Source organism: Staurois parvus, unplaced genomic scaffold (genome assembly GCF_062004578.1).
Source record: "Staurois parvus isolate SC_StPar_1 unplaced genomic scaffold, SC_StPar_1.0 ptg000725l, whole genome shotgun sequence".
NCBI classification, from domain to species: Eukaryota; Metazoa; Chordata; class Amphibia; order Anura; family Ranidae; genus Staurois; species Staurois parvus.
In genome coordinates, this window is record NW_028318521.1 from 862,501 (window position 1) to 889,348 (window position 26,848).

The 26,848-nt window shown below is 39.5% G+C and overlaps 1 protein-coding gene across 5 annotated transcripts in view; it reads right to left on the bottom strand.

Moving 5' to 3' along the window:
• The window catches only part of LOC149445363 (ADP-ribosylation factor-like protein 8A), a 480,831-nt gene that overhangs the window by 392,145 nt on the left and 61,838 nt on the right, over positions 1-26,848 (bottom strand). For 4 of the 5 annotated variants that reach the window (XM_089653882.1, XM_089653879.1, XM_089653878.1 and 1 more), the window contains exon 2: positions 1,920-2,000. The exons of the other annotated variant lie outside the window; for it this stretch is intronic. In XM_089653882.1, the coding sequence (XP_089510008.1) occupies positions 1,920-2,000 (81 nt within the window). The remainder of the gene's footprint in view (positions 1-1,919; positions 2,001-26,848) is intronic. 5 annotated transcript variants of the gene reach the window in all.

Consider the following 26,848-nt stretch of genomic DNA (forward strand, 5'->3'; position numbering starts at 1 on the left):
TAATTCAAGTGAAACCCTGCCCATGGATGTCTATTACTGCAGCAAACACGGAGAATGCTGCCTTTTTTTCCTTAGACCTGGTCTGTTTATATGAACAGTTCAGGCATCAGGCCTGAACAATTGGCAGGTGCAAAATTGTCAGAATCTATGCTGGGTACAGGATTTGCTGAATCCTGTACTCTAAAATAAGAATGAAAAAACCATTGTCCCCAGACCCTCTTTGTGAGCAGAGACTGGATGATCAACCATGTCCCTAATTTATATATTGTCTATTTCTTCGTGCAACATATGGTTTATAGAGGTTGCTAATTAACAAGCTGATTATCTTTAAAATATAATATTGATGTATGTTACAGTTCTATACATTCCTTTAGAGCTGTAAAGTTAAAGAAAGGTCCACTGCAATGGAAATCATAGGAAACGTTTAGAATTAAAAGGAGAGAAGAGAAAAACCTTGCTCTAATTTCCACTGCAGTTAGCTTTAAAAGGCGTTATCATATTATTTCCAAAATTTTAGATCTACAAAATGTAGTCCAATCTGGATAAAAGTTCATAGGGACTGTACAGATGGCACAAAAACAATATCCAGCGAATCCACGATTTCCAGTTGTGCCACACTGTGTACATTGGAGAGATCTCTACAGTGGCATCAGCTCCGGGTCACCTCTCCTGCTTATAGAGTTTGACAACAAATTGCTGTATCACATCTATTACATGTGTTGCAGAGAAAATTTCTTCCGTTGTCATTCAACTATATAACATGGTATCATTTGGAAACTGTTCATCTGCTAGGATGCGTCTTAAAACAGAAAGCAAGACAATGTGATCATGTAAACTGATTTTAAAAGACAATTTCATTGTACTCGCACAATAATTTATTTTCTTTTGGTGATGTTTTAAAATGCATGCATTGGAGTTTTTGCACAGAACAATGTTTTCATTCTGTGGCCTTCGCTTCCACTTTAAATTGATGATAAAGGACCCTAAAATTGATGACTCCTTTTTGCAGTTGCTAGTTCCTTGGCTTATTCTCTGGCTTTGCTCTTTACAAGGGCCGTCATCTGCGATGGAACATGTCCCATCGGCTGGCTCGTAGGTTAGTATGTGAACGGGATGGGATATGCTGCCTCCTGCACACCTGTTTGAAGTGAGATCTCACAGTGAAATCCCTGAAAGCCATGGTTGTGTAGCAAACAGCATTCACCTCGATGGGGCAGATGGTGTTTGCCGTGAAGCACAGTGGCTTCGCAGTCTTGACTATATGTATGGGGTTATCTGGAAGCCATTGCCTGGTTTTGACAGGTGGCTGAGGCAAGAAAAAAAAGGAGTGTCAACCGCCTGATTTTGTTGCTTGACAGTGTTCTATGTAAAAAGGGCATTAGTCCTGGTTCACATTGGATCCAACTTTGAAATTGTGCGACAATCGCACAATTTCAAAACCGAATGTCAGTGTAACTTCAGGAGCGACTTGGATGACATCTGTGAAACTTCATGCACAGATGTCTATGCAAGTTGCACTTGACATGGCAACAAATATTGCAGGAAACTTTTTTCAAAACGGTGCGGCACCGCAAAGTCGAAGTCGCACCAATTTGAAAGATTCAGTTGCTGACAATAGGGTGCGACTTGTCATGCGATTTGAAACTGTCAAATCACATGACAAGTCGCACCAGTGTGAACCAGGGCTTATTGAGTTACTAATCTAGAACAGGTGAAGTCAGAATTTCTGCCATGCAAGCTTATTTCAGGTCAGTGACTCACTAACAAGTAATTTCAGAGCATAACAAAAGGAAATAACTGGAAGTAATGGATGCACTCATTTATTGTGGCAGGTTCACATTAAACTTAACTAAAAGATTGGAACAAAGTTTTATCAAAATGATACACCACGGTTAGAAAGCTGACATGGTAAATTTTACCTTAATAGTTACATTTCCTTTAGTGATTTTCCTCATGTTAAAGCCAACAGTTGGAATCATGTCTTCATTAAAATGTCCAGACTGAAAGAATATAAATGAAAAAAATATACTTAAAAAATGACCAATCTGTGTCAAACATTAATTGTTCCACCATTTCAGACAACAATCTTTTTAAAATATTGTGTATGACACCTTGTTTAATGGAGTCTACTGCTGAAATCTGGGGAGCAGTTATCCATTATGACGACATTCTCATATATTTTGCAGAACCTTTTTAGACATACACACGTGTATTGTTAGACATACACACATGATTAGCAATTTCAAATCCATTGAATTCCACCGATGATGTACCTCTTGGTCATATAAGTCATAACTGTCATTTATACTTTTGAATTCCTTCAAATATTTGGGAGCATTGGTTCTTATAATCCACTATTTTAACAAAAACATCCACTTGATATACAGAGAAAGCCAAAATGTGGTCTTATTTACCTTTTCATTTAACAGTAAATATAAACATATCCTTTCCAAAAACAATATGTACTGATCTCATGTACATTAACAAAACTGCATTACTTCACATTAAACATCAATAAAGGTTTATTGGTTACTTTACCCTATAAAAGATGAGTGTATGAGGCACCCACTACTATTGTAATCTCAAGTTGATTCCCACTCTTCCCTCTGAGGTGTAAATAGGTATTAAACCCAAAACCGAAAATGTAATATGTTGCTGTTTACCAATCTGTAGATGTTGTGGCTGAATTTGTCTTCTTTTTTAGACTCGTTTTCACCTGATGATCCTTCCAGTTAAGCACCTCCTCTATTAGGGTGCCTACAGTCTGGATGAAGAAGCAACACAGATACCTTTGGACAGCAGCTTTGTCAGTCTGGGGGAGGGTAGAGTTAGATGCACTGATTTTCTAACAATGATACACTGATACACTAACAAACTGAAGAAAAACTCCAGCTAACACTTTATAAGCAGTTACAGCAAACTGTTCTTTTGTTGTTTTGGGATAAAGGTTTTACATAAATAAAAGCTGATCACTGTAAGCATCAGCATGGTCTGTCTTAACACTCTAACTGCTAAATCTGCAGGACAGCTTGTTCTGTTGAAAAACAGACGTACTGGCCAGATCAGGTGAAAATAAAGGACAGAAAGCCTTAAAAAAAGAAAATTAATGCAGTCATGACATCTAAGAATTGGCAAGCTGCAATATAATAAATGTTTGCTTTTGAATTTAATACAGTTTAAGGGCAAGTTTATAGTTGTGGTCTCCATCAAACACACAGGAAACTTTCATCTGAATTCATATTCATTGTGGCAAAGGTAAAATCATAAACCAGTCATTGCATATCCAGGTCACCACAGACTGCGGCAACTGTTTTGAGTGTATGCAGGTAATGCCATATTTAAATCCTTTTTGTCTCTGTATGGTCTACACATCTGTAGATACTGCGGACCAACAACTATTACTGGTTTAGAACTTAGGACTATTGTAGCATTATTGTTTCTTATTCATACTCAATCCTTTCAAGTATTAATACAAGTAATTTTCTAGAATCAATGTTACATCTCACAGTTCCTATAAAAAAATATATGTAGTATAACTGTCAAATCCATTATCCTTAAATGTAAACATTCATACATACATAATAACCATTATTTAGATGAACTGAACTAAATTAATTTTTACACTTAAACCCAATACAGTGGTGGTATACAGAATGACAAATATATATGAGTTGAATGATGCTCAGGACTTTCTCTTTTTGGAATTTCTCTTTTTGGATATATAGCATGTCTTAATTTATGTTAACATTTTTCCCTGACCTCATCCACCTGTTTTGGAAACTTAGGGGCCCGAATTAAAATTGAAAGTGGTGTGGAGCACTGGCTAACAGGATTGAGAACAGTGTATATGTGGCACCAAGGTTTCTCACTTTACACATGGTGAGGGGCTCCAAGGCTTATGACTATATGTGTAGAGAAAACAACCATCTTATTTCACCCCAATTCTAACAAGTTCTATTCTGAGTCTGGGAGCCTGGAAGCTTTGTAGATCTTTGGGTGGGAATAAAGCTGCCCATACATTATACAATTTTTTCTTTTACAATCTTCCTTTAGATATACCAAAAACCATAAAATATGAGCTCAAGCCTAAACAACACTTTCAATTGTACACAATTAGGTAGGCCCTTGCACTACATAGTTGAAGGTAAATCTAAAGGAAATTTCACATAAAATTGTAAGAAAATTGTATAATGTATGGCCAGCCTACGCCTCCATTCCTAGATCCACATTTTACCTGGCAGCTAGGCCTCATTATTAGTCTCAGCTGTGCACTTTATATATGTGAGTTGAATGATGCTCAGGACTTTCTCTTTTTGGAATTTCTCTTTTTGTCCTTTCTCTGCCATAGGAGCTTGCTGCTAGGTGAAAAAAGGAGAGCACACAGAACAGTAAAAGGTATATGTGCTGCCTGTTTGTGTTGGAAAGGCCATTACAGGACACCCTGTTGGTCAGGAACAGACCTAAGTTCAGTTGTTTGAACAAGCAGATGTTTTGTTTTATGCTATGGACTTGCTCTACAAAGCCTTCCTATGTTAAAACTGATTCTTTTCTGCCTTGCTGAATAAAATACAGTACAGTAGGCATTGTCAACTAAGATTGATGCTTGAGAGCAGGAGTAAACTTTGACATTCCAACAGCACGCTAATATCAAAATGGGAAAAATAGCGTATTTGATATATTTGTATGAAACTTAATATAAAACCCTCTTGGGACTCTAAGCCAGAACATCCCGAAACTCTTCTTCTTTCCCGTCCCCAGGACTCTGATTTTTCAGACGTCAGCTTCATACTCTCCCATCCTATGAAAAAGTGCACAACCGTCTTTCAATCAATGATCAACTTCTTATGGGTTATGTCAGTCAACTACGACAAATGGGGCATCAGCAGACCATTGAAGCATATTATTCAAGATTTGTCCAAAAATCACTCCTTAGCACAAAGTGCGTCCCCCCCAGCTAAGCCTACATGCACACTAGGAGTTTAAAAAAATGCCAGAAAAATGCTGATATTAGCATTTTTGCCAACATTTTTCAATTTTTGTGCTGGCATTTAGCAGTGAACAGCAAGTTGTTAAAGGGTGAGCAGCAGCCCGCATTGTTAACAACCGATGACTCTTCAGCTGTCAGTGTGATTCCCTGCGGACAGCTGAATGTAAACAAAAGAATGCCGTAAAAAAAAAAGAAAAACCCTGCATGGGGGTTCTCACCTAATCCATACTAGGCCCTTTGGGTCTGGTACGGATTTTAAGGGGAACCCCATGCCAAAAATGTACGTTCTGACTGTGTGGATGTATGACACATTCACACGGTGTAGGTTTTATACATAGAATCCATAGTGTACATGTGTTTAGGCAGGATTAAAAAACACACACCCACGTTTTCTTGGCCCTACTATGGGCACAAACAAATAATATACACATACATTAGGAGGATAATTTATTTGGTGGTGGGTCATGGTAATATCAAAAAATAACAATAAAATAACATTACTGGGGGGCGTGGTCTGCCGCGATCCGGAGGCAACTTCACTCCTTGCACAGCGGATCGGGTGAGCGCGGGGGGGGTGTGAAGTGATGGGGAAAACGGACCGGAACGCCTCCGGATCCCAGTCACGATCCCCTCGGGCCCCTAATCAGCGCCAGGCCAGACACATAAAGGAGCTCTTCCGTTGCCAGCAGAGGGAAAGGCCACAGGCATCCATCTCTCCCTCTTCTTCCCCCTTCCCCCTCCTCCCTCTGCAGCTGCTACTAGCTCACAGAGCACAGCCTCGGGCACAGTGCCAGACACTGTCCCCCAGCATGATCTCTCCTCAGCCACCCACACATTATCTTTGAGAGACCTTCATGCTGTGGCAGCTGACATAAAGGTGACGTTCACCACTGCCCTAAATGACCTACGTGATGACCTTCACTCCTTGGGCACTAAACTAGAGGGGGTGGAACTGGAACTCTCCTCCAAACAAAATACGGATGCCATAGTTGATATACAGCAGATGACAGCGTCACACGCTTCAAATATCCGAGAATTTTACAGACACATTGAGGATCTAGATAACAGCGGACGCAGACATAATATCCGACTCCGCGGCCTACCAGAATCTGTGGAACCGAACGATATTCACAGAACGGTGGTGGCCATCTTTAATGACTTTCTAGGTCGTCCGCCTGCGACTTCAATTGACCTGGCACGTGCACACAGAGCGCTCCATCCCAGGGGCAGAGATGACGACCCACCCAGAGACATAATATGCTGCCTAGTTAGTTTCCCACTTAAAGAGGACATCCTCAGAAGCACCAGAGAAAGAAGACGTCTCCTGTATCAGGGGTCGGAAATACATCTATTCCAAGATTTATCCAATCTGACCCTACAACAAAGGCGGGAACTTGGCCCTTTACTGGACTCACTCCGCTCCCACAACATACCCTACAGGTGGCGATTTCCCTTCTGCCTCTCTGCACAAGCAAACGGGCGCAATGTCAATCTGCGTGTTCCTGAAGATTTACCCAATTTCTGCGCCTCTCTGGATATACCACTGATAAACCTTCCTGACTGGTACAGAACCATGCGGCTTCCATCTGCCGCAGAAACCAGACTGGAAACCAGTGCAATGGATTGGCAAGGTCCACTCTCTCGTCGATGCCGCTCTGTCCCCACGACCCCTCCGAGACCTCCCGAAAGAGGCTCTACTGCCATCTCTAGCCCGACGGCCTCTCCTGCACACTGAAGGCCCGACATGAAGCTTAGGAGTCATGGACCATTTTCTCCTGGCCCTCTCAACCGCAGCGAACTACCAGCTTACTGCCGGCTCCAAATCAGCACACCTCACTTCCGCAGTACTTCAAGAGAACCCTTTGTTTCTGTGCTCCCACCATTGTGGGCCTAGGATCTCCCACCCTGGAATCCCTCACACACCTGTTCCAGCCTGAGCTCCTGGACACTTTGTCGCATACCCTGGCCTGCTCTCGACCACATTTTCAACGTAGCAATATCTCTGACTACGCAGGTCACGATTCAGTCTATACTCCACTCATTTTTACATAGGTGACATCTACCCACACTTATCCGCTGTGTACTGTGGCCGGATACCCATCCCCCACACTGCCGTTATCCCCTTTTCACTTCATTCAAACTCCCCAAGGAAGCACGGGTCATCCATTCTCTCAGGGGAGGATTGCAAGACTACCTCATTTGTCTGGCCTTAGTAGTTCCCCGTACTGTTTGCCCTACCTTCGCCCTCCCTCCCCAACTCCAACATTTTCCTCTTCATTAGAGTCCACCAGCCGGCGGGCTCCCCCATTTTGGATCTATGCCCACCTCGTGTCCCACACAGTAGGCTCAGAGAGCTCTTACTGACTTCAGCCGGCTACTGCTATTGTTTCTCCTTTTTTCTCTCCCTCTTGTTCTCATCTCTCTCTTTGTCCCTCCCACCCTTAAGTGGACTAGCGGGTCTACTCCTCACGCCGGTTATTACTTCTTCTTTTCTTCTCACTTTCTTCTCTCTTTTTTTTTTTTCTTCCCCTCCCCGCTTCCCTGACCTCCAGTGTTCCCTCCCACCAGGCTTGTTACACATAAAACTATGGACATGCCCTCCTCCAATTCTTTGTCGGGACAGTTGTCCTTAAAAGTTCTTTCTCTTAATGTTAAAGGTTTGAACACGCCTGAAAAACGCTCCCTCCTGCTTTCTTACCTGTACAAAGAGCGGATGTCATCTTCCTTCAAGAGACATTTCCATCAAGACTCCATTCCCAAGCTCTTTAATTACAGCTTTCCAACAGTCTTTCATGCCTCCAATCCGTTGGCTAAATCAAAGGGTGTAGCCATTCTGATTGCAAGACATCTCCCGTTGATGGGGACGGACTCTCTTCCGGATCCCGAAGGCAGATTTTTGTTCCTAAAAGGCGCGTTTGCCAATAGGCCCACGTTCGCTAATCTCTACACTCCCAATTCCAAGCAGGCCTCCTTTGTACGCTCGACCACTGCTTCTCTTTACGCCTTTCAGTCAGGTATGCTGATTTTGGGGGGAGACCCTTTAAGCCCATTGCTGGACTCTTCTTCGGGCAGTTCCTTCTTGCCATACAAATCTCTTAGGCAGATTCGCATGCAACTACAAGACCTACAACTACACGACTCATGGCGAATCCTTCACCCTAATGTCAAAGACTACACATTCTTTTCTCCACCGCACAAGAAATATTCCAGGATAGATACTTTTTTATCACAAGTGGATCTTCCACTCCTCCACGCCGCCTCTATAGAGCCGATGGTTTTATCAGATCACCATGCCATAACCATGACACTGCGGTTCCCCGAAAAACACTCAAGCTCTAAATTATAGTGACTGGACACCTCTCTTCTTTCGGACCTAACAACTGAAGCAGAAATTCGTTCCAAATTGGCTGAATACTTTTCAACGAACCGTACTCCAGACACCTCCTCTCTTACGCAGTGGGAAGCTCATAAATGCGTCATCCGTGGAGCCCTTATAGCTATAGCCACGAAACGTAAACGGGACAGACAAGAGTGTATAAAACATCTTACGGACAGAATTAATTTCCTAGAAAAAGCCCACAAACATACTCAAGCCGCGTTGACACTGACCGAACTCACGAATGCCTGCTCGCAACTCCTAACCGAATTAGGCAAGGCAGCCAAACATAGATACATTATGTCTCAGAAGTTATATTATGAATTTGCGAATAAAAGCGGGAAATTCCTGGCCAGAGGCCTCTGTGCAAAAAGGTCAAGTATAACGGTCCACAAAATCTGAGGTCCAGACGTGCCGTTGCTACTTCCAATGTCGATATCGCCTCTCATTTTGAGCAGTTTTACAACTTCCTATACAACCTCCCCCCTGAACATCCCCCACCGGAAAACGACAAACCCGGAAAAGCTCTTTCTGAGGATACGGCTCGTTCCTTGGAAAAAGATTTAGCTTCTGACGAACTGGAGCGTGCTGTCAAACAAATGAAACCTGGTAAGAGTCCGGGCCCTGACGGTTTTTCAGTAGCCTACTATAAATCTTTTCTGGACATCCTGAGCGACCCCTTTCTCTCAGCCTTCAACACTTTCTCCTCATCTTCCCTGCCACGACATCGACATTTAGAAGCACACATCACCGTCATACCCAAATGTAACAAGGATGATACCCTGGTTTCCAATTATAGGCCCATCTCCCTCCTGAATGAAGATGTCAAATTATTTGTGATTCTTGCCAAACGGCTCTTTCCCTTACTCCCTTCCTTGATCAACTTGGATCAAGTGGGTTTCATTCCCGGTAGGGAAGCAAGAGATAATACCACCAAGGCCCTCAATCTCCACTGGCTTCGCCACTCCAACACCCCCGGGTTCTTCCTTTCCTTGGATGCAGAGAAGGCCTTCGATAGGGTGGCCTGGGACTATTTAAAAGCATCTCTGCAGGCGATCGGTTTGAGTGAACACATGCTCAACTTCATTATGGCCCTCTATTCTGGTCCAACAGCTCGGGTGGGAGTGAATGGCCACTTGTCAAACCCCTTCCCTCTCGGCAATGGGACGCGTCAGGGTTGTCCCCTCTCCCCGCTCCTCTTTGTACTTTCTTTGGAACCTCTGCTGCGTAAAATTCATTTGAATCCCGATATCAAAGGCATTACGGCAGCAGCTAAAGAATACAAACTTGCTGCTTATGTGGATGACATTCTTTTGTTTCTTGTGGATCCCCGAACCACCCTGCCCAACCTGCTGAAAGATTTTTCATTCTTCCAATTTCTGTCGAACCTTAAAATCAATTACTCTAAGTCTTATGCCCTTAACATCACTCTTTCGCCTGACATGGTATATTTTTGCCAGTCTCAATTCCCATTTCACTGGGAAAAGGAAGAACTTTCTTACCTTGGCATACAGCTTACTCATAATCTAGACGACCTATATGCCAAAAACTTCATCCCAGCCATCCGTTCCATACAGGAAGACCTTAATAAGTGGCACTGCCCTTGTTTCTCGTGGTTCGGGAGGGCCGCAATACTCAAAATGAACGTACTTCCCCGCCTCCTCTATCTTTTTCAAACCCTGCCTATTCAATTACCGCCCGCCTTTTTTACCTTCTGTAGGAGAATGTGCTCATTGTTCCTCTGGAATCATAAGAGTCCGCACATTTCGTATTCCCAATTGATCCTTCCTAAACTTAAAGGAGGGATAGGGCTCCCTGACCCATAACGTTATTATTGGGCCTGCCACCTCTCCCGAATCATTGACTGGCATAGAAAACTCTTTTTCACCCTTCCCACTAGCATCGATCCCCTGGCTTCTGGCGAAGCATACACCTCAGGTCCTCCTCACACACCCAGTGCTGGGACCTACCTTGAAAACCTTCCGATTGGCCTGCAAGTCTGCCTCCATCTCTGACGCCCCTAACCCCCTAACTTCTCTTCGCCTAAATCCTGACTTCCCTCCAGGAATGCATGAGGCCTTTCTGTCCAAACATTGGCCCCATAGTCAGATAAAATACATATATATATGTATATATATATAAATACATATATATATATATATACACACACATAGATATTTGTAAATGGCTAGGACAGAATACCATCCAAATCACCCCTCTGACAGTCTGAGGTATATAGTAAGAGGCATGGTGAGTTATCTTTTTGTCGCAATTTTTTGGAAAATTAATAAATTAAGTAAAATGTATTTTTTGGGGGGTTTTTTCTACATACTTGCGGTCACCGCTGCAGTACAGCGTCATTATTGGTGTGGTGGTGATCAGGGATATAGACGGTTAACAGTATATTAAAAAAAAAAATAATTCAATAATTTTTTAATTACATTTTTAAAACTTTTTAAAGTGTTACTAGACCCACAACAGTGAAATCAGTAAAGCATGCTTGTTATACTAACTGTGGATTAACCCTAAGGGGTAATCCCTTGCATTGTGTAAACACTTTGGTTGATCCTGACTTCTCTTATCCTGCCCTTCTTCCAGTGTCCCCCGTCTTGTCTCCTGATAAAAACATATATCGTGTGGAGTCACTCTGCACATGCTCACTTTGGTGTGCATGGCTAGAGAGGTTTTTTTTCTTCTTGGGAGAGTACGTGTTCAGCACAGGGCCAATCAGCACTGTCCAGAGAGAGGTCAGGGGTCCTGCATCTTCCTAGAGCAGATTGAAAACTCCTCGCACAAGCTTTAACATATTGTCAGGGCTCTCTCCTCGGCAGAGGTGTTAGGAGACCTGGCACCCCTGCCAGTACCTTGCATGAAGTTCACATCGGCTCAAATTTGGCGCCAAACGGCCTTTGTAAGGAAGCCCTGCACTACTCTCAGGTGCTGGTTGATCTTTGGCTCCCTAGTACCTTCGTTCCCTTGCTATCCTGACTTGTAATTTCCTGTTAACGACTCAGCTTGCTCCTGGACCTGTCTGCTCTGTTTAACCCCGGCCTAACCCTGGCTTGTCTAACGGATCTTCTCTCCTGCTCTGTGTATGACCTCGGCTATCCCTTTTGACTACGTCTGCTCCGATCCCCACCTGGCAACCGACCTTGGCTCGAACTGGTTATCCTGTGATCCTCTGTTCTCTGGAAGACCTGCATACCTCGCACAGGCGCTCCTGCCTGCAGACCCCATCTCAGCGCATCAGCTGTGCTCCTGGGTGGACCACTAAACAAGTACTCCCACAGGCGACCTGTACTACTCTGGGCCTGACTCCTGCTGTCCCACCTTCAGGGGAGTCTGGAACTTAACCGCAAGGGAAGCCCTATCTCCATTGGCCTCGGTCACCAGGTACGTGATCGTATCAACCAGCCAATATGTCTGAGGCCAAGAGAGGTGCTTCCGCACTAGAGGTCCTATGCCAACAGATGACGGCCCTCACGCAAGCAGTTAAAGATCTGCAGGAAGGATACTTCCAGCTAGAAGGATGCCTACATTCGCTTACTACTTCAGCGACTTCTGCAGACCAGAGTCCGTTGGTTAGTCCAAGCCCTATAGTCGCACCAGCCAGTCCGCCTCCAACCGCTACACCTGCTGTGGTACTACCGCCTCCAGAGCCCAGGGTCCCCATCCCTGAATGCTTCCTAGGGGACTGACGCAAATTCTGAGCCTTTAAAAACGCCTGCGAGCTGTATTTCGCATTGCAACCAAGGACCTTCTCACTAGAGGCGGTTAAAGTGGGGTTCATCATCTCCTGTCTGACGAACCTCAATCATGGGCACACAGCCTACTAGAACAAAAAAACCCCGCACTCAACTCCGTGATCACATTTTTCGAAGCCATGGCAGCTCTCTAGGATGATCCCCAGAGGACCTCCACTGCTGAGTTCACCCTCCATGCTTTACAACAAGGCCTGTGGAGGACTATATTGTGGAATTACGCAAATGGTCAGCCGACACTGGGTGAAACGATGCAGCACTAAAATGCCAGTTCCGTCTAGGCCTGTCTGAATCCCTTAAGGACGAACTAGCTAGGGTGGAAACTCCCTCCTCCCCGGAGGACCTGATCCAGATCGCTACCCAATTAGATCGACGGCTAAGGAAAAGACATTCCGAACGTACCCAGTCCTTTCTGAAATAATATATGTTTGTGTGACTTGCGAGCCAAACTCAATTATTTCAAATGGATCGCCAACATTAAACACATAACTTCAACTGTGCACATAAAATAATATACCTTTAAATGTTGCGCTCCTTAATAACACAATATCAAAATAATGTATCCTTACTATAATGTGACACCCCTTAAATTTATAATAAGGGATCAATATACATAAGTGACCAGGTTATATAAAAATATATTATACCATCAAACCAATTTAATATATATAATAATAGTCCCATCGATCAAATATAGTCCAATATTTGTGACTGAGTGATTATCAATCTTCAATTTGTGACTTTCAGTGAATCCTCCAATTTGTAAAGATGTATGCTCACCTCCTTTAATGCCTACAATTAGGCTATACACACTTGTGGTTCCCCTTCCTTGGAACCTGCCAGAATTAACTCTATATGGATAAGTTGTAAGGTCCTTCCTTTTAGATGAATACAGATATCCTGTGTGGGCTGCTTATCCCTGCAGGGATTGATCCCTCCTTCAGCTGTGCGCTTATTCCCACTAGCCAGGTAATACACTCACATTTAAAACATCTAAAATGCGCTCAAGTGATATGAAAGCCTTTGCCAGCAGCCGAGGCATGTACTTGCCGTCTGCCGTTTACTCTATTTCCTTCCGAGTGACGTCGTAGCCCCACCCCTACGCGTTACGCCATAGGTCACGTGGCTTCATCAGGGGGTTGTGATAGGACAGTCACTCCTCTGATACTGGCTTATATATGTGAACTCCGCCATTTTCCCGGAGATTCATAGGAGGCGGCCATGTTTTTGGGGCCACTAACAATCAGTCTCTCCTCTCCATTGACACATATGTTTCAATTTGATTAGTAACTACGCTCATCCCGGAACGATAGATTGTATCATGACTCCGCGGACTACAAAGGCTTAAATGATCCTTTCTAAATGCTTTAGACTTTTACAATAACAAAATAGAGAAATAATGAATAAATCATAAATAAATGAAATAAGTATTATACACATATATAATATATATAAAAAATAAATAATAAATGATAAATAATGCATTTTACAAAATATTAATATAAAATTAAAAATAATAATAATAAATACTTGACATAATATTTTAATATAATAATAAAATAAATAAAATAATAAAATGAAATATACGTATAATACAGAGAACCCCAGAAATCATGCAGCCATAAACAATTAAATACATTATCCTTTTCTTAAATATCACTAATGAAACATGAAAGGTCAAAATCTTTATTCAAATCTCCTGGTGCTAAACTTCCCAGTTCATAAATCCAGAATGATTCTTTTTTGCTTATTTCACGAATTAAGTTATCACCTCTCCAGTGTGAATTATGTTTAACTATACCCCAAAATTCTATCTTTTCTACTTCTCGATCATGATGTAGCCTAAAATGTAATGGTAAATGATGATATTTATAGCCAATGCTAATATTATGTACGTATATGTTATAAATTAACCATATCTTAGGAATTGTAACCCTTTGGCTTTAAGATAATGTTATTAGTTGTATTATAACATTATGCTGTATGTGTGTCCATTCGCGCATGCGTAGTGTTTAAGGGAGGAATCAGGTCTGCAGAGATGATGTGACCAGCGGTGTGCTTCTCAGTGCACGCTGGCGCATATTGATCGCGGCGTGTGACGTCATTCGCGCACGCGCGATCGCACACAGTGGCACGTGGCGGCTTCTGCGCATGCGCGGCTGTATCTATTTAATCTGGCATCTCACTGAGGGGATCTACCCCTTTGAGAACATGCGTTCTGCACAAAACATGTCAGGGGAATCCCTCAATGTGACGCTATTCTGATGACTATACATCCATGGAGAAAGCCTGAAAGCCATTTTATCTTATGTGAGTGCCTTTCAATGTATTTGGATTCTATTTAAATAAAACGATACTACACTATCAGCACCATCTTGCCTCCCTGGCTCATTATTTTATGAGCCTTTTAAGGTGGAGTGATTTCTGGAGTCTGGACGGTGTTGGATCTACTGGTGAGTCTGAGATGGACCCTGAGTGTGATTGACATCATCCTGGAGAGTCCACCACTGTACCAGATGACGCCATACCGGTGACCAGAACTTGACGATTTTACAGATTATATACATACAACGTGCAGTTTGTATGTACTTCTGGTAAGTACATTATTGTACTAGAGACAATGGAAAAAAATCCTCCTGCGCTTATAATGAGTTGTATAAAACCTGCTAATAGCTGCTGCCACTTAACTTATACCATAAAGTATGTGCTCAAATTATTAAAAATAGTGAAGCGCTATATCAATAATATACTCCTAATACATATTGAATAAATATAAACAACATATTAGTGTTCAGTGTGAAATATAAATTGATAATATATAGTGAACCAATTTCTAAAATAAAGTGAACACTCAAATGTGATGGTGGTTATACTCAATATTATAAATAATAATCCATACAAACAAAAAACGTTAGTGAATGGTGATTATGCTCAATAATATTAATTGTAATCCATAAAATATAAATAAACAAAATTCATTAGTCAAATATCAAGCTATAAAGTCCATGCAAAAAACGTGATGGTGCCCACGTGATCTTCACTCTAGTGGAGTAACAAACACCAATCCTCAAATGGCAGCAATGCCTGCTCACCTCAACACCCTGACCCACACAGGGCCAAAGGGCTAAATTGACAATATCAGGTCCTCTGGAATCCACTTCTCATCACAGGGACCATAGGATATAATACACAATTCCTCCTCTATAAGCCGTACCTTGTCCACTCCACCTCCGCTCAGGGTAATATATATATGAGATACAAAGCAAAAAGCCTTCCATTGTGCAGTATTTTATTGAATATATCCGAACAAAACAATTCACATTGGCCGCTGCAACCGGAAATGCGTCTACTCACACCGGAATTGACGTAACGACGCGTTGCGTCACGTCCCTCGTGACTTCCTCAGTGTTAATGCCCACCGGTGACCATGGTGCTTATATACATATTGTCAGGCAATGATCCTAATGAGGGGGTTGGCTCCCGGTGGCCATTTTCCCGGAGCCCGTCACTCGCATCATAAGAAGCATGGTTAACCATTACCTGAATCAGATGCCTAATTGTTAAAGGCACCAACATAGATATTAATATATAGGCATGCCGGATGCTAATATTAGTGCATAATAATGATATAAATATATATAGAATGTTTTAAAACTGCTTTATATTATAAAAAATCACATACTGGCTATATACCAATAGCCCGACTATATACATATGTTAGGAATACCTCAATGTTAAAAATCTTTATTAAATACATAATATTAAAATTATATGTTGCAAATAAAAAAGAGTACTATCAGATGTTAGGGTACATGAACTAAACAATAATTAAATATGCCGAGGAAAAAAAAAAAGGGAGTGAACATACAAAATATAAAAAATAAAAAATATATATAAAAATATATATATAAAAAAAAAAAAAAATATATATATATATATATATATATATATATATATATACACAAAAAAAAATTATAAAATTCCCTTTTTCTTTTTTTTCCCCTTTTTCCTTCCTTTCCTTCCCTTTCCTTTCCTTCTTCTTTTCCTTTTAAAAGACTAATGGGGCCTATATAAACAAATATGTACATGTACCATGCATAGCTAGGGTTCACAAATACAAAATTCTAACATGAAAAATATTGTATACTACCTATTCATAAATATTAAAAATCCATACATGTAAAAATATTATTAAAAAAGGCAGTAAATATTAGTAAATTTAAAGCGACAACACACAGAATAAAAAAATAAAGGTATAATTAAAAGTCACTAATAAAAAAAAAATTGAGATCAAACTCTACATTAAGGCCATAAGGTGACTGCCTGTGCATAATATAGATCCACCTAGATTCTGATTGGCTAAGAGATCTAATTATATTACTACCTCTCCAGTGTTTTGCATATTTTTCTATACCCCAAAAAATCAAACCAGAGGGATCTTTATTATGTCGTTGTAAAAAATGTTTGGAAACACTGTGCGTTGGGAACCCATTCTTAATATTTTGTATATGTTCCATAATGCGTTTCCAAAGGGGTCTTTTAGTTCTCCCTATGTATTGAAATCCACACTCACACTCTAAACCATAAACAACTCCTTCAGTACGGCAGGAGATAAAATCTCTAATCTTATATTCTGTGCCGTCATAATTGGATTTAAACATCTTTCTTTTTTTATTTTTACCCTTAGTTTCCCTACATGCATAACAATGTCTAAAAATGTAATTTTGTTTGTCCTATTTGGTGAGTTTAATACATTCTTTACCAACGTCGTACGTAAAGATGGTGCTTTTCTATATATAAATTTAGGGAAATCTGTTAAAACTTTATTCAGAACGGGATCTGCTTTTAAAATAGGCCAATGCTTAATAAATATTTTCTCAATTTTTTTAAAATGAACATTATAATCCATAATTATGGCTAACTGGTTGTCAAATGTGTTATTTCTACATCTATCTCCTATCAATGTCTTCCTCTTCATATTTTCAACTTCAGTAATTTTATTCTCAATCTCTTGTCTAGAATAACCTTTTTGGATAAACTTGTCTCCAATAATTTTTACTTGTATCTTATAATCCTCTAGATTGGAGCAATATCTCCTAAGTCTAATTAATTGTCCTTTTGGTATATTACATATCCAGGGAGGAAAATGGCAACTGTCCACAGGTATAAAGCCATTCCGATCAACTTCTTTAAAATAAGTTTTTGTAATAATTGTACCTTGTTTAATGGAAATATTAAGATCTAAAAAATTAATTTGCTCCTTGTCATAAACCCAAGAAAAATGGATGTTGCAGGAATTATTATTTAGTTTATTTAAAAAACTGAGTAAAGAAATACTACTCCCCTTCCATATGATGATAACATCATCAATATATCTGTAGTATAATGCAAGTTCATTCGGGGGTTTGTTATAAATCGCATTCTCTTCCCAATAGGCCATGTATAAATTGGCCACGCTGGGGGCAAACCTGGCCCCCATTGCAACACCTTTAATTTGTTCAAAATATGTTTTGTTATACCAAAAGTAATTGTGTAGGAGACAAAATTCTAGACATTTCAATATATACTTCCTTTGGGACCAAGATAAATCACTGTATTCTCTAAGTCCCCAGGTGACCGCTTCTATGGCTCCCTCATGATCAATAATTGTGTATAAGAAGGCCACATCTGCACTGGCCAGCAATGTTTCTGCATTACCTTCTACCTTATCCAATAATTGTATTAAATGTTTCGTATCTCTAAGGTAAGCTTTAGTTTTTTTGACTATGGGTTGCAAATAAAAATCAACATATTGTCCCAATCTGGCCAAAATTGACTTTATCCCGTTTACAATTGGTCTTCCCGGAGGTTCCTCTACATTTTTGTGTATTTTAGGGACTGTATAAATAATGGGTACCCTGCATGTTTGGGGGACCAAATACTTAGCCTCTTTTTTAGTGAGAATTTTCTTATTTTCTCCTTCCTGAACCAGTTTAACTAGTTGTTTTTTATATGAAAGAGTGGGATCTTTAGGGATAATTTTATAGGTGGTGGTATCTTCCAATAGTTTTTCTAACTCTTTTGAATAATAGTCTTTAGATAAAACCACTATCCCACCACCCTTGTCCGCTGGTCTAATGACAATATTATCTCTACTGGATAATCTCTTAATACCGATTTGTATTCCAGTATTTACTGATAACTTAGGAATCTTAATATTATTCAAATCCTGGTTGACCATACGTTTAAAAACTTTGATGTAATTGTTATTAGACAATTGAGGGTTAAAAAGTGACTGTGTGTAATGAAGCTACTGTAACCATTAGCTAAATTTGTTCTGGCCCCTGGTAATCCTAAAAAATACTTTTGAATATTTAATTTGCGGATGAATTTCTGGGCATCAATATAGATGTCACAGTTATTAGCTGCCTTAGGTGGTGCATATTTGAGGCCTTTATCCAATGCCATAATTTCTTCTTTTGTTAAATCCTGTCCACTTAAATTAAACACTCCCTCCCCTATTGTTCTCTTTTTCTTTTGTTGTTTCCTCCCAGGCCCTGCATCCTCTCTTCTGGGTGGACTTAACCACCGTACTCTTTCCAGACTTCTGTCCCTGTCTAAAAAATCTTTTTGTGGTGGATCATAATTCAATGGTTCATACCTATTGTACAATCCTATGGGGCTCCTTCCTTCACCATTGTGAGGATACCATCTTTCTTGTGGGTATTGCCTAGGACTTCTTTCCTGGTAGTAATTATAAGCTGGTCTATGATAGTAATCTGGTCGTGGTGGACCATAATTGTCCATTTTTTGATAATAATTAGGTCTAACCCACTGAGAGTTGGGTCTCCATCCATTTCCTCCTCCTTTTCCTTTATTCTTTTTATAAAACGGACCACCATTTTTGGTTTCCAATTTTTATGAGGAGTTTGATAGGACGGCCCATTATAATACTGATATTCTCTTTTGTCTTGGGTATTCCTAACCCCTTCTTTAGGTGGCATAGGAAGACGTCTTGATGTATCTACCTTTGTTTCCTTAATCAGGGTGGTATTATTGGATGCTATTTCTGCGTCTATAAGAGAATTTTGCCATTTAAATACTTGTTCTTTCTTAAAATCATTAAGATCTCTTTGGTATTTTTTGATCTTACGATGTTTTATTTCTTGATCTAATTTCTCTAGCTCTCTATTTAGCCATTTATTAAATGCACCTATATCTAGAGAGTCCTTCATTGGTTCTATTTTGGTCTTGATTTCTTCTATTTGAGACTGTAAATTTCTCATCTTCCTCTGTTTTCTTTTAAGTAAAAATCTTTATAATTCTAATCCTTTATCCTGAAAAAAATTAAACCATTCCTCGGTAGCTTTAGTATCAACCAACCCATCACATAAACCCCACCTAAACCTTCTAGGAATTAATCTGTCCTTGAGGTATCATATCCCACCATGTGGATAACTTTTTTCCATTAAATGCCCCAATTTCCTATACAGATTATCCAAATCTGTATTGGAGGTATTAACCTCTTTATTAAAAACATTCTCTATATTAATGGATCTGTTTTCCACAAACCGAACCACTTCCATTATAGCTGCAAAAGGTGATGCGGTAAGTACTAGAGACAATGGAAAAAAATCCTCCTGCACTTATAATGAGTTGTAAACTGAAGCGACCGAGGAATGATTTAATTTTTTTCAGGATAAAGGATTAGAATTATTAAGATTTTTACTTAAAATTTCTCATCTTCCTCTGTTTTCTTTTGAGTCTCAAATAGAAGAAATCAAGACCAAAATAGAACCAATGAAGGACTCTCTAGATATAGGTGCATTTAATAAATGACTAAATAGAGATCTAAAGAAATTAGATCAAGAAATAAAACATCATAAGATTAAAAAATACCAAGGAGATCTTAATGATTTTAAGAAAGAACAAGTTTTTAAATGGCAAAATTCTCTTATAGACGCAGAAATAGCATCCAATAATACCACCCCGATTAAGGAAACAAAAGTAGATACATCAAGACGTCTTCCTATGCCACCTAAAGAAGGGGTTAGGAATACCCAAGACAAAAGAGAATATCAGTATTATAATGCGCCGTCCTATCAAACTCCTCATAAAAATTGGAAACCAAAAAATGGCGGTCCATTTTATAAAAAGAATAAAGGAAAAGGAGGAGGAAATGGATGGAAACCCAACTCTCAGTGGGTTAGACCTAATTATTATCAAACAATGGCCAATTATGGTCCACCACGACCAGATTACTATCATAGACCAGCTTATAATTACTACCAGGAAAGAAGTCCTAGGCAATACCCACAAGAAAGATGGTATCCTCACAATGGTGAAGGAAGGAGCCCCACAGGATTGTACAATAGGTATCCTCACAATGGTGAAGGAAGGAGCCCCATAGGATTGTACAATAGGTATGAACCATTGAATTATGATCCACCACAAAAAGATTTTTTAGACAGGGACAGAAGTCTGGAAAGAGTACGGTGGTTAAGTCCACCCAGAAGAGAGGATGCAGGGCCTGGGAGGAAACAACAAAAGAAAAAGAGAACAATAGGGGAGGGAGTGTTTAATTTAAGCGGACAGGATTTAACAAAAGAAAAAATTATGGCATTGGATAAAGGCCTCAAATATGCACCACCTAAGGCAGCTAATAACTTTGACATCTATATTGATGCCCAAAAATTCATCCGCAAATTAAATATTCAAAAGTATTTTTTAGGATTACCAGGGGCCAAAACAAATTTAGCTAATGGTTACAGTAGCGGCATTACACACAGTCATTTTAAGAATAAGTCACTTTTTAACCCTCAATTGTCTAATAACAATTACATCGAAGTTTTTAAACGTATGGTCAACCAGGATTTGAATAATATTAAGATTCCTAAATTATCAGTAAATACTGGAATACAAATCGGTATTAAGAGATTATCCAGTAGAGATAATAAAATGTAAAAAATCCTCCTGCGCTTAATGGAATGATTATTATTATACAGCTGCTGTCCCTCAACTTATACCAACAAGTCCAAACAAAAAGAAAAAAATAGTGAAGCGCTTATACCACATAAATAAATAAAATTAAAGTGCAATCAAAAAATATTATAAATTTCATATTCTTTTGTGACAAATCTATATAATACACACTAATACCTCCCTCTAATGGGAGAAAAAAATAGTGCAACCAAATGTAATTATGCTTTAATGGTTCAACACACACTGTGAAGAAACCTAATATACCGTGCATATAACACAACAAAATGTGAATAAATTAGTAAATAAAAAATTATATAGTATATCAATTATCCACATAAAATAGTGCCTAATTCACACACATTTTATATACATCATAAGTGAAAAGAGAACAAAATGTCCATGCATGTGACTCTGTGCTTTTTTTTAAAAACACACATGATCTCCACTTCTAGGTGCAAATTAAATCCTCCAAATGGCAGCAATGCCTGCTCACCTCCCCTCCTTGACCCACACAGGGCCCCAAAGCAGTTTCCACCTCAGTGGTATATCTCCTCTGGCAGACTCCTTATTCCTTCTCCTCTCTTAATTCTCCACTCCAGACTCATAGAAAAACATAAAACTTTCCATAGTGTAGTATATTTATTTAGAAAGGGTAAAACACCATAAATTGTTACACTCACATTATCCTCTTGGTTAACAGGCTTTTTTACTACAACCTATGGGTTGCACTTTAATTTAATTTATTTATGTGGTATAAGCTCTTCACTATTTTTTTCCAGTAGAGATAATATTGTCATTAGACCAGCGGACAAGGGTGGTGGGATAGTGGTTTTATCTAAAGACTATTATTCAAAAGAGTTAGAAAAACTATTGGAAGATATCACCACCTATAAAATTATCCCTAAAGATCCCACTCTTTTATATAAAAAACAATTAGTTAAACTGGTTCAGGAAGGAGAATATAAGAAAATTCTCACTAAAAAAAGAGGCTAAGTATTTGGTCCCCCAAACATGCAGGATACCCATTATTTATACAGTCCCTAAAATACACAAAAATGTAGAGGAACCTCCGGGAAGACCAATTGTAAATGGGATAAAGTCAATTTGGGCCAGATTGGGACAATATATTGATTTTTATTTGCAACCCATAGTCAAAAAAACTAAAGCTTACCTTAGAGATACGAAACATTTAATACAATTATTGGATAAGGTAGAAGGTAATGCAGAAACATTGCTGGCCAGTGCAGATGTGGCCTTTTTATACACAATTATTGATCATGATGGAGCCATAGAAGCGGTCACCTGGGGACTTAGAGAATACAGTGATTTATCTTGGTCCCAAAGGAAGTATATATTGAAATGTCTAGAATTTTGTCTCCTACACAATTACTTTTGGTATAACAAAACATATTTTGAACAAATTAAAGGTGTTGCAATGGGGGCCAGGTTTGCCCCCAGCGTGGCCAATTTATACATGGCCTATTGGGAAGAGAATGCGATTTATAACAAACCCCCGAATGAACTTGCATTATACTACAGATATATTGATGATGTTATCATCATATGGAAGGGGAGTAGTATTTCTTTACTCAGTTTTTTAAATAAACTAAATAATAATTCCTGCAATATCCATTTTTCTTGGGTTTATGACAAGGAGCAAATTAATTTTTTAGATCTTAATATTTCCATTAAACAAGGTACAATTATTACAAAAACTTATTTTAAAGAAGTTGATCGGAATGGCTTTATACCTGTGGACAGTTGCCATTTTCCTCCCTGGATATGTAATATACCAAAAGGACAATTAATTAGACTTAGGAGATATTGCTCCAATCTAGAGGATTATAAGATACAAGCAAAAATTATTGGAGACAAGTTTATCCAAAAAGGTTATTCTAGACAAGAGATTGAGAATAAAATTACTGAAGTTGAAAATATGAAGAGGAAGACATTGATAGGAGATAGATGTAGAAATTACACATTTGACAACCAGTTAGCCATAATTATGGATTATAATGTTCATTTTAAAAAAATTGAGAAAATATTTATTAAGCATTGGCCTATTTTAAAAGCAGATCCCGTTCTGAATAAAGTTTTAACAGATTTCCCTAAATTTATATATAGAAAAGCACCATCTTTACGTACGACGTTGGTAAAGAATGTATTAAACCCACCAAATAGGACAAACAAAATTACATTTTTAGACCAAAAAGGGTTTTTCCCGTGCAAACATTGTTATGCATGTAGGGAAACTAAGGGTAAAAATAAAAAAAGAAAGATGTTTAAATCCAATTATGACGGCACAGAATATAAGATTAGAGATTTTATCTCCTGCCGTACTGAAGGAGTTGTTTATGGTTTAGACTGTGAGTGTGGATTTCAATACATAGGGAAAACTAAAAGACCCCTTTGGAAACGCATTAGGGAACATATACAAAATATTAAGAATGGGTTCCCAAAACACAGTGTTTCCAAACATTTTTTACAACAACATAATAAAGATCCCTCTGGTTTGATTTTTTTGGGGTATAGAAAAATATGCAAAACACTGGAGAGGTAGTAATATAATTAGATCTCTTAGCCAATCAGAATCTAGGTGGATCTATATTATGCACACGCAGTCACCTTATGGCCTTAATGTAGAGTTTGATCTCAATTGTTTTATTAGTGAATTTTAATTATACCTTTATTTATTTTATTCTGTGTGTTGTCGCTTTAAATTTATTGATATTTACTGCCTTTTTTAATAATAATTTTACATGTATGGCTTTTTAATATTTATGAATAGGTAGTATACAATATTTTTCATGTTAGAATTTTGTATTTGTGAACCGTAGCTATGGATGTATATGCATGGTACATGTACATATTTCTTTATATAGGCCCCATTAGTCTTTTAAAAGGAAAAGAAGAAGGAAAGGGAAGGAAAGGAAAGGAAGGAAAAAGGGGAAAAAAAAGAAAAAGGGAATTTTATAATTTTTTTTTTGTATATATATATTTTTTTTATATATATATTTTTATATATATTTTTTATATTTTGTATGTTCACTCCCTTTTTTTTTTTTTTCCCCAGCATATTTAATTTTTGTTTAGTTCATGTACCCTAACATTTCTGATAGTACTCTTTTTTATTTGCGAGGGATGTGACGCAGCGCGTCGTTACGTCTTTTCCGGTGTGAGTAGACGCATTTCCGGTTGCAGCGGCCATCTTAGTACACCCAGTTACCATGCAGTATACCCATATGAAGAGGTGACAGGCGTTTTTTGAACTGGATACACATGTGAGTGCAATGTGAATTGTTTTGTTCGGATATATTCAATAAAATACTGCACAATGGAAGGCTTTTTGCTTTATATCTCATATATATTACCCTGAGCGGAGGTGGAGTGGACAAGGTGCGGCTTATAGAGGAGGAATTGTGTATTATATCCTATGGTCCCTGTGATGAGAAGAGGAATCCAGAGGACCTGATATTGTCAATTTAGCCCTTTGGCCCTGTGTGGGTCAGGGTGTTGAGGTGAGCAGGCATTGCTGCCATTTGAAGATTGGTGTTTGTTACTCCACTAGAGTGAAGATCACGTGGGCACCATCACGTTTTTTGCATGGACTTTATATCTTGATTTTTCACTAATGAATTTAGTTTATTTATATTTTATGGATTACAATTAATAATATTGAGCATAATCACCATTCACTAACGTTTTTTGTTTGTATGGATTATTATTTATAATATTGAGTATAACCACCATCACATTTGAGTGTTCACTTTATTTTAGAAATTGGTTCACTATATATTATCAATTTATATTTCACACTGAACACTAATATGTTGTTTATATTTATCCAATATGTATTAGGAGTATATTATTGATATAGCGCTACATTATTGTACTATTACTTCACGGAATACTCAGCATTTATATATACTGCTTGGCCTTATCGGCTATTGGAACACCATCTTTCTTTTGGGACTTATTTATTGTTTATGAACACTTATGAACGTACATCAATCCTTGTCTTTATGATATCACTTTATCTAGCGCTGCATACCTATAACTTGTATATTCCATGACACTGCTCCTGTCTCTTGTCCTCACTACCTGCCTTGCTCTGGTGCACGCCTGGCAATCTACAAAACCTGCTCTGCCTACTACTACTGTGCCAAAATCAGAGGATCATCATCTGCAAGAGCTGCAAACAACAACTACTGGCGCTCTTGTTCCCGTGGGTCCTAGACTCCCTCTGTTCCAACTCCAGCGGGGTCAGGGCTAGTGACACAAGTGCGGCCGACCTTGTCATTTCAGTCTCCCATCAGGTACGTGACATTACCAGTCAGCCAATGATGGAGTCTGAAAAGGAGGCCTCTCCATTGGGGGACATTTGTCAATCAGTATCTGCCTTGTTTAACTTGGTGCAAGATTTGCAGAGAAACTTTGAGATACGGATCTCACTGCAGCCTTAGATGCAACCACTCAAACAGAGCGCAGTGTGATCTTTGGAACACTTTTCCTACCGGAACCCTGGGTGCCTACGCCAGAGTTTTTTACAGGAGACCGCAGGAAGTTCAAAACTTTTCGTAACTCCTGCGAGCTATATTTTTCGCTGCTTCCAAGGACCTTTACATCACCAAGCACCAAAGTGGGATTCATCATCACACTTCTTAGGAATGAACCGCAATCCTGGGCAAACCACCTTCGTGAGCAACATGATCCGGTTCTAACTTTGGTGGACTCTTTTTTCACAGCAATGGCACAAATCTATGCTGATCCTTTCCTGCGTTAAACTGCTGAATCTATGCTTAGCAAGCTACAGCAAGGCCAAAGGCCTGTGGAAGAATATGTTACCGATTTCCACATCTGGAGTTTCGATACTCAATGGAATGAGTCTGCTCTCCGCTACCAGTTCCGCCTTGGCCTTTCTGACACCCTGAAAGATGAGCTTGCCCGAGTGGGGGTACCAACCAGGCTGGAGAACCTGACAGACCTGACAATCCACATTGACCGTCGGATTCGGGAGAAACAGGATGAGAAAACTAACAGGGAGATTCTGATATGTTCAGAAATAGGGATCCCGGTGCCCTCTACGAATGCTGTTCCATCAGAGTTACCCATTAATCAAGGAAAACATATTAATCCACCTAGGAGGAGCTTTTGGAGACCAGCTGTCCGCTGCAGAACGTATTCAACGACAGAAGTTCAACCTCTGTCTCTACTGTGGTGATTATGCAGTGACGTGTCCAATCAGACCTCATAAGCCCTCTCCCAACTGGTTCTATATGATGCATCCCCAAGGAACAAGCTGAACGCATCTCTCCTTCCATCTTCAACTACAACTGGTCCGACGATCACAGTCCTGGCCATTATAGACTTGGGTGCTTGTAGTTTCATGGATGCAAACTTCGCTACCCAGAATAAGAATCCGCACCGTACTAAGGCACAAAGACTTTCTGTTCATCTAGCGGATGGGTCCGGTATCAGTTCTGGTCCTGTGACACTAGAGACCATGCCAATGTTATGCTACTCCTCCTCGGGACGCCAGGAATTTCTGTCTGGATATCATTACTTCCGATATTTCCAGTTATTCTCGGCATGCCCTGGCTAAGAGCACATAACCCAACCATCAATTGATTGTCTGGAGAAATCCTCTTCCCTTCGGAATACTGTCTGAACCACTGTATTCCTAAAGAACCAAGTGCAGCAACCTCTCTTAGTATTTACTCTGATCCCGAGACCATGAAACTCGTTCCTGTTGTTTACCACGAG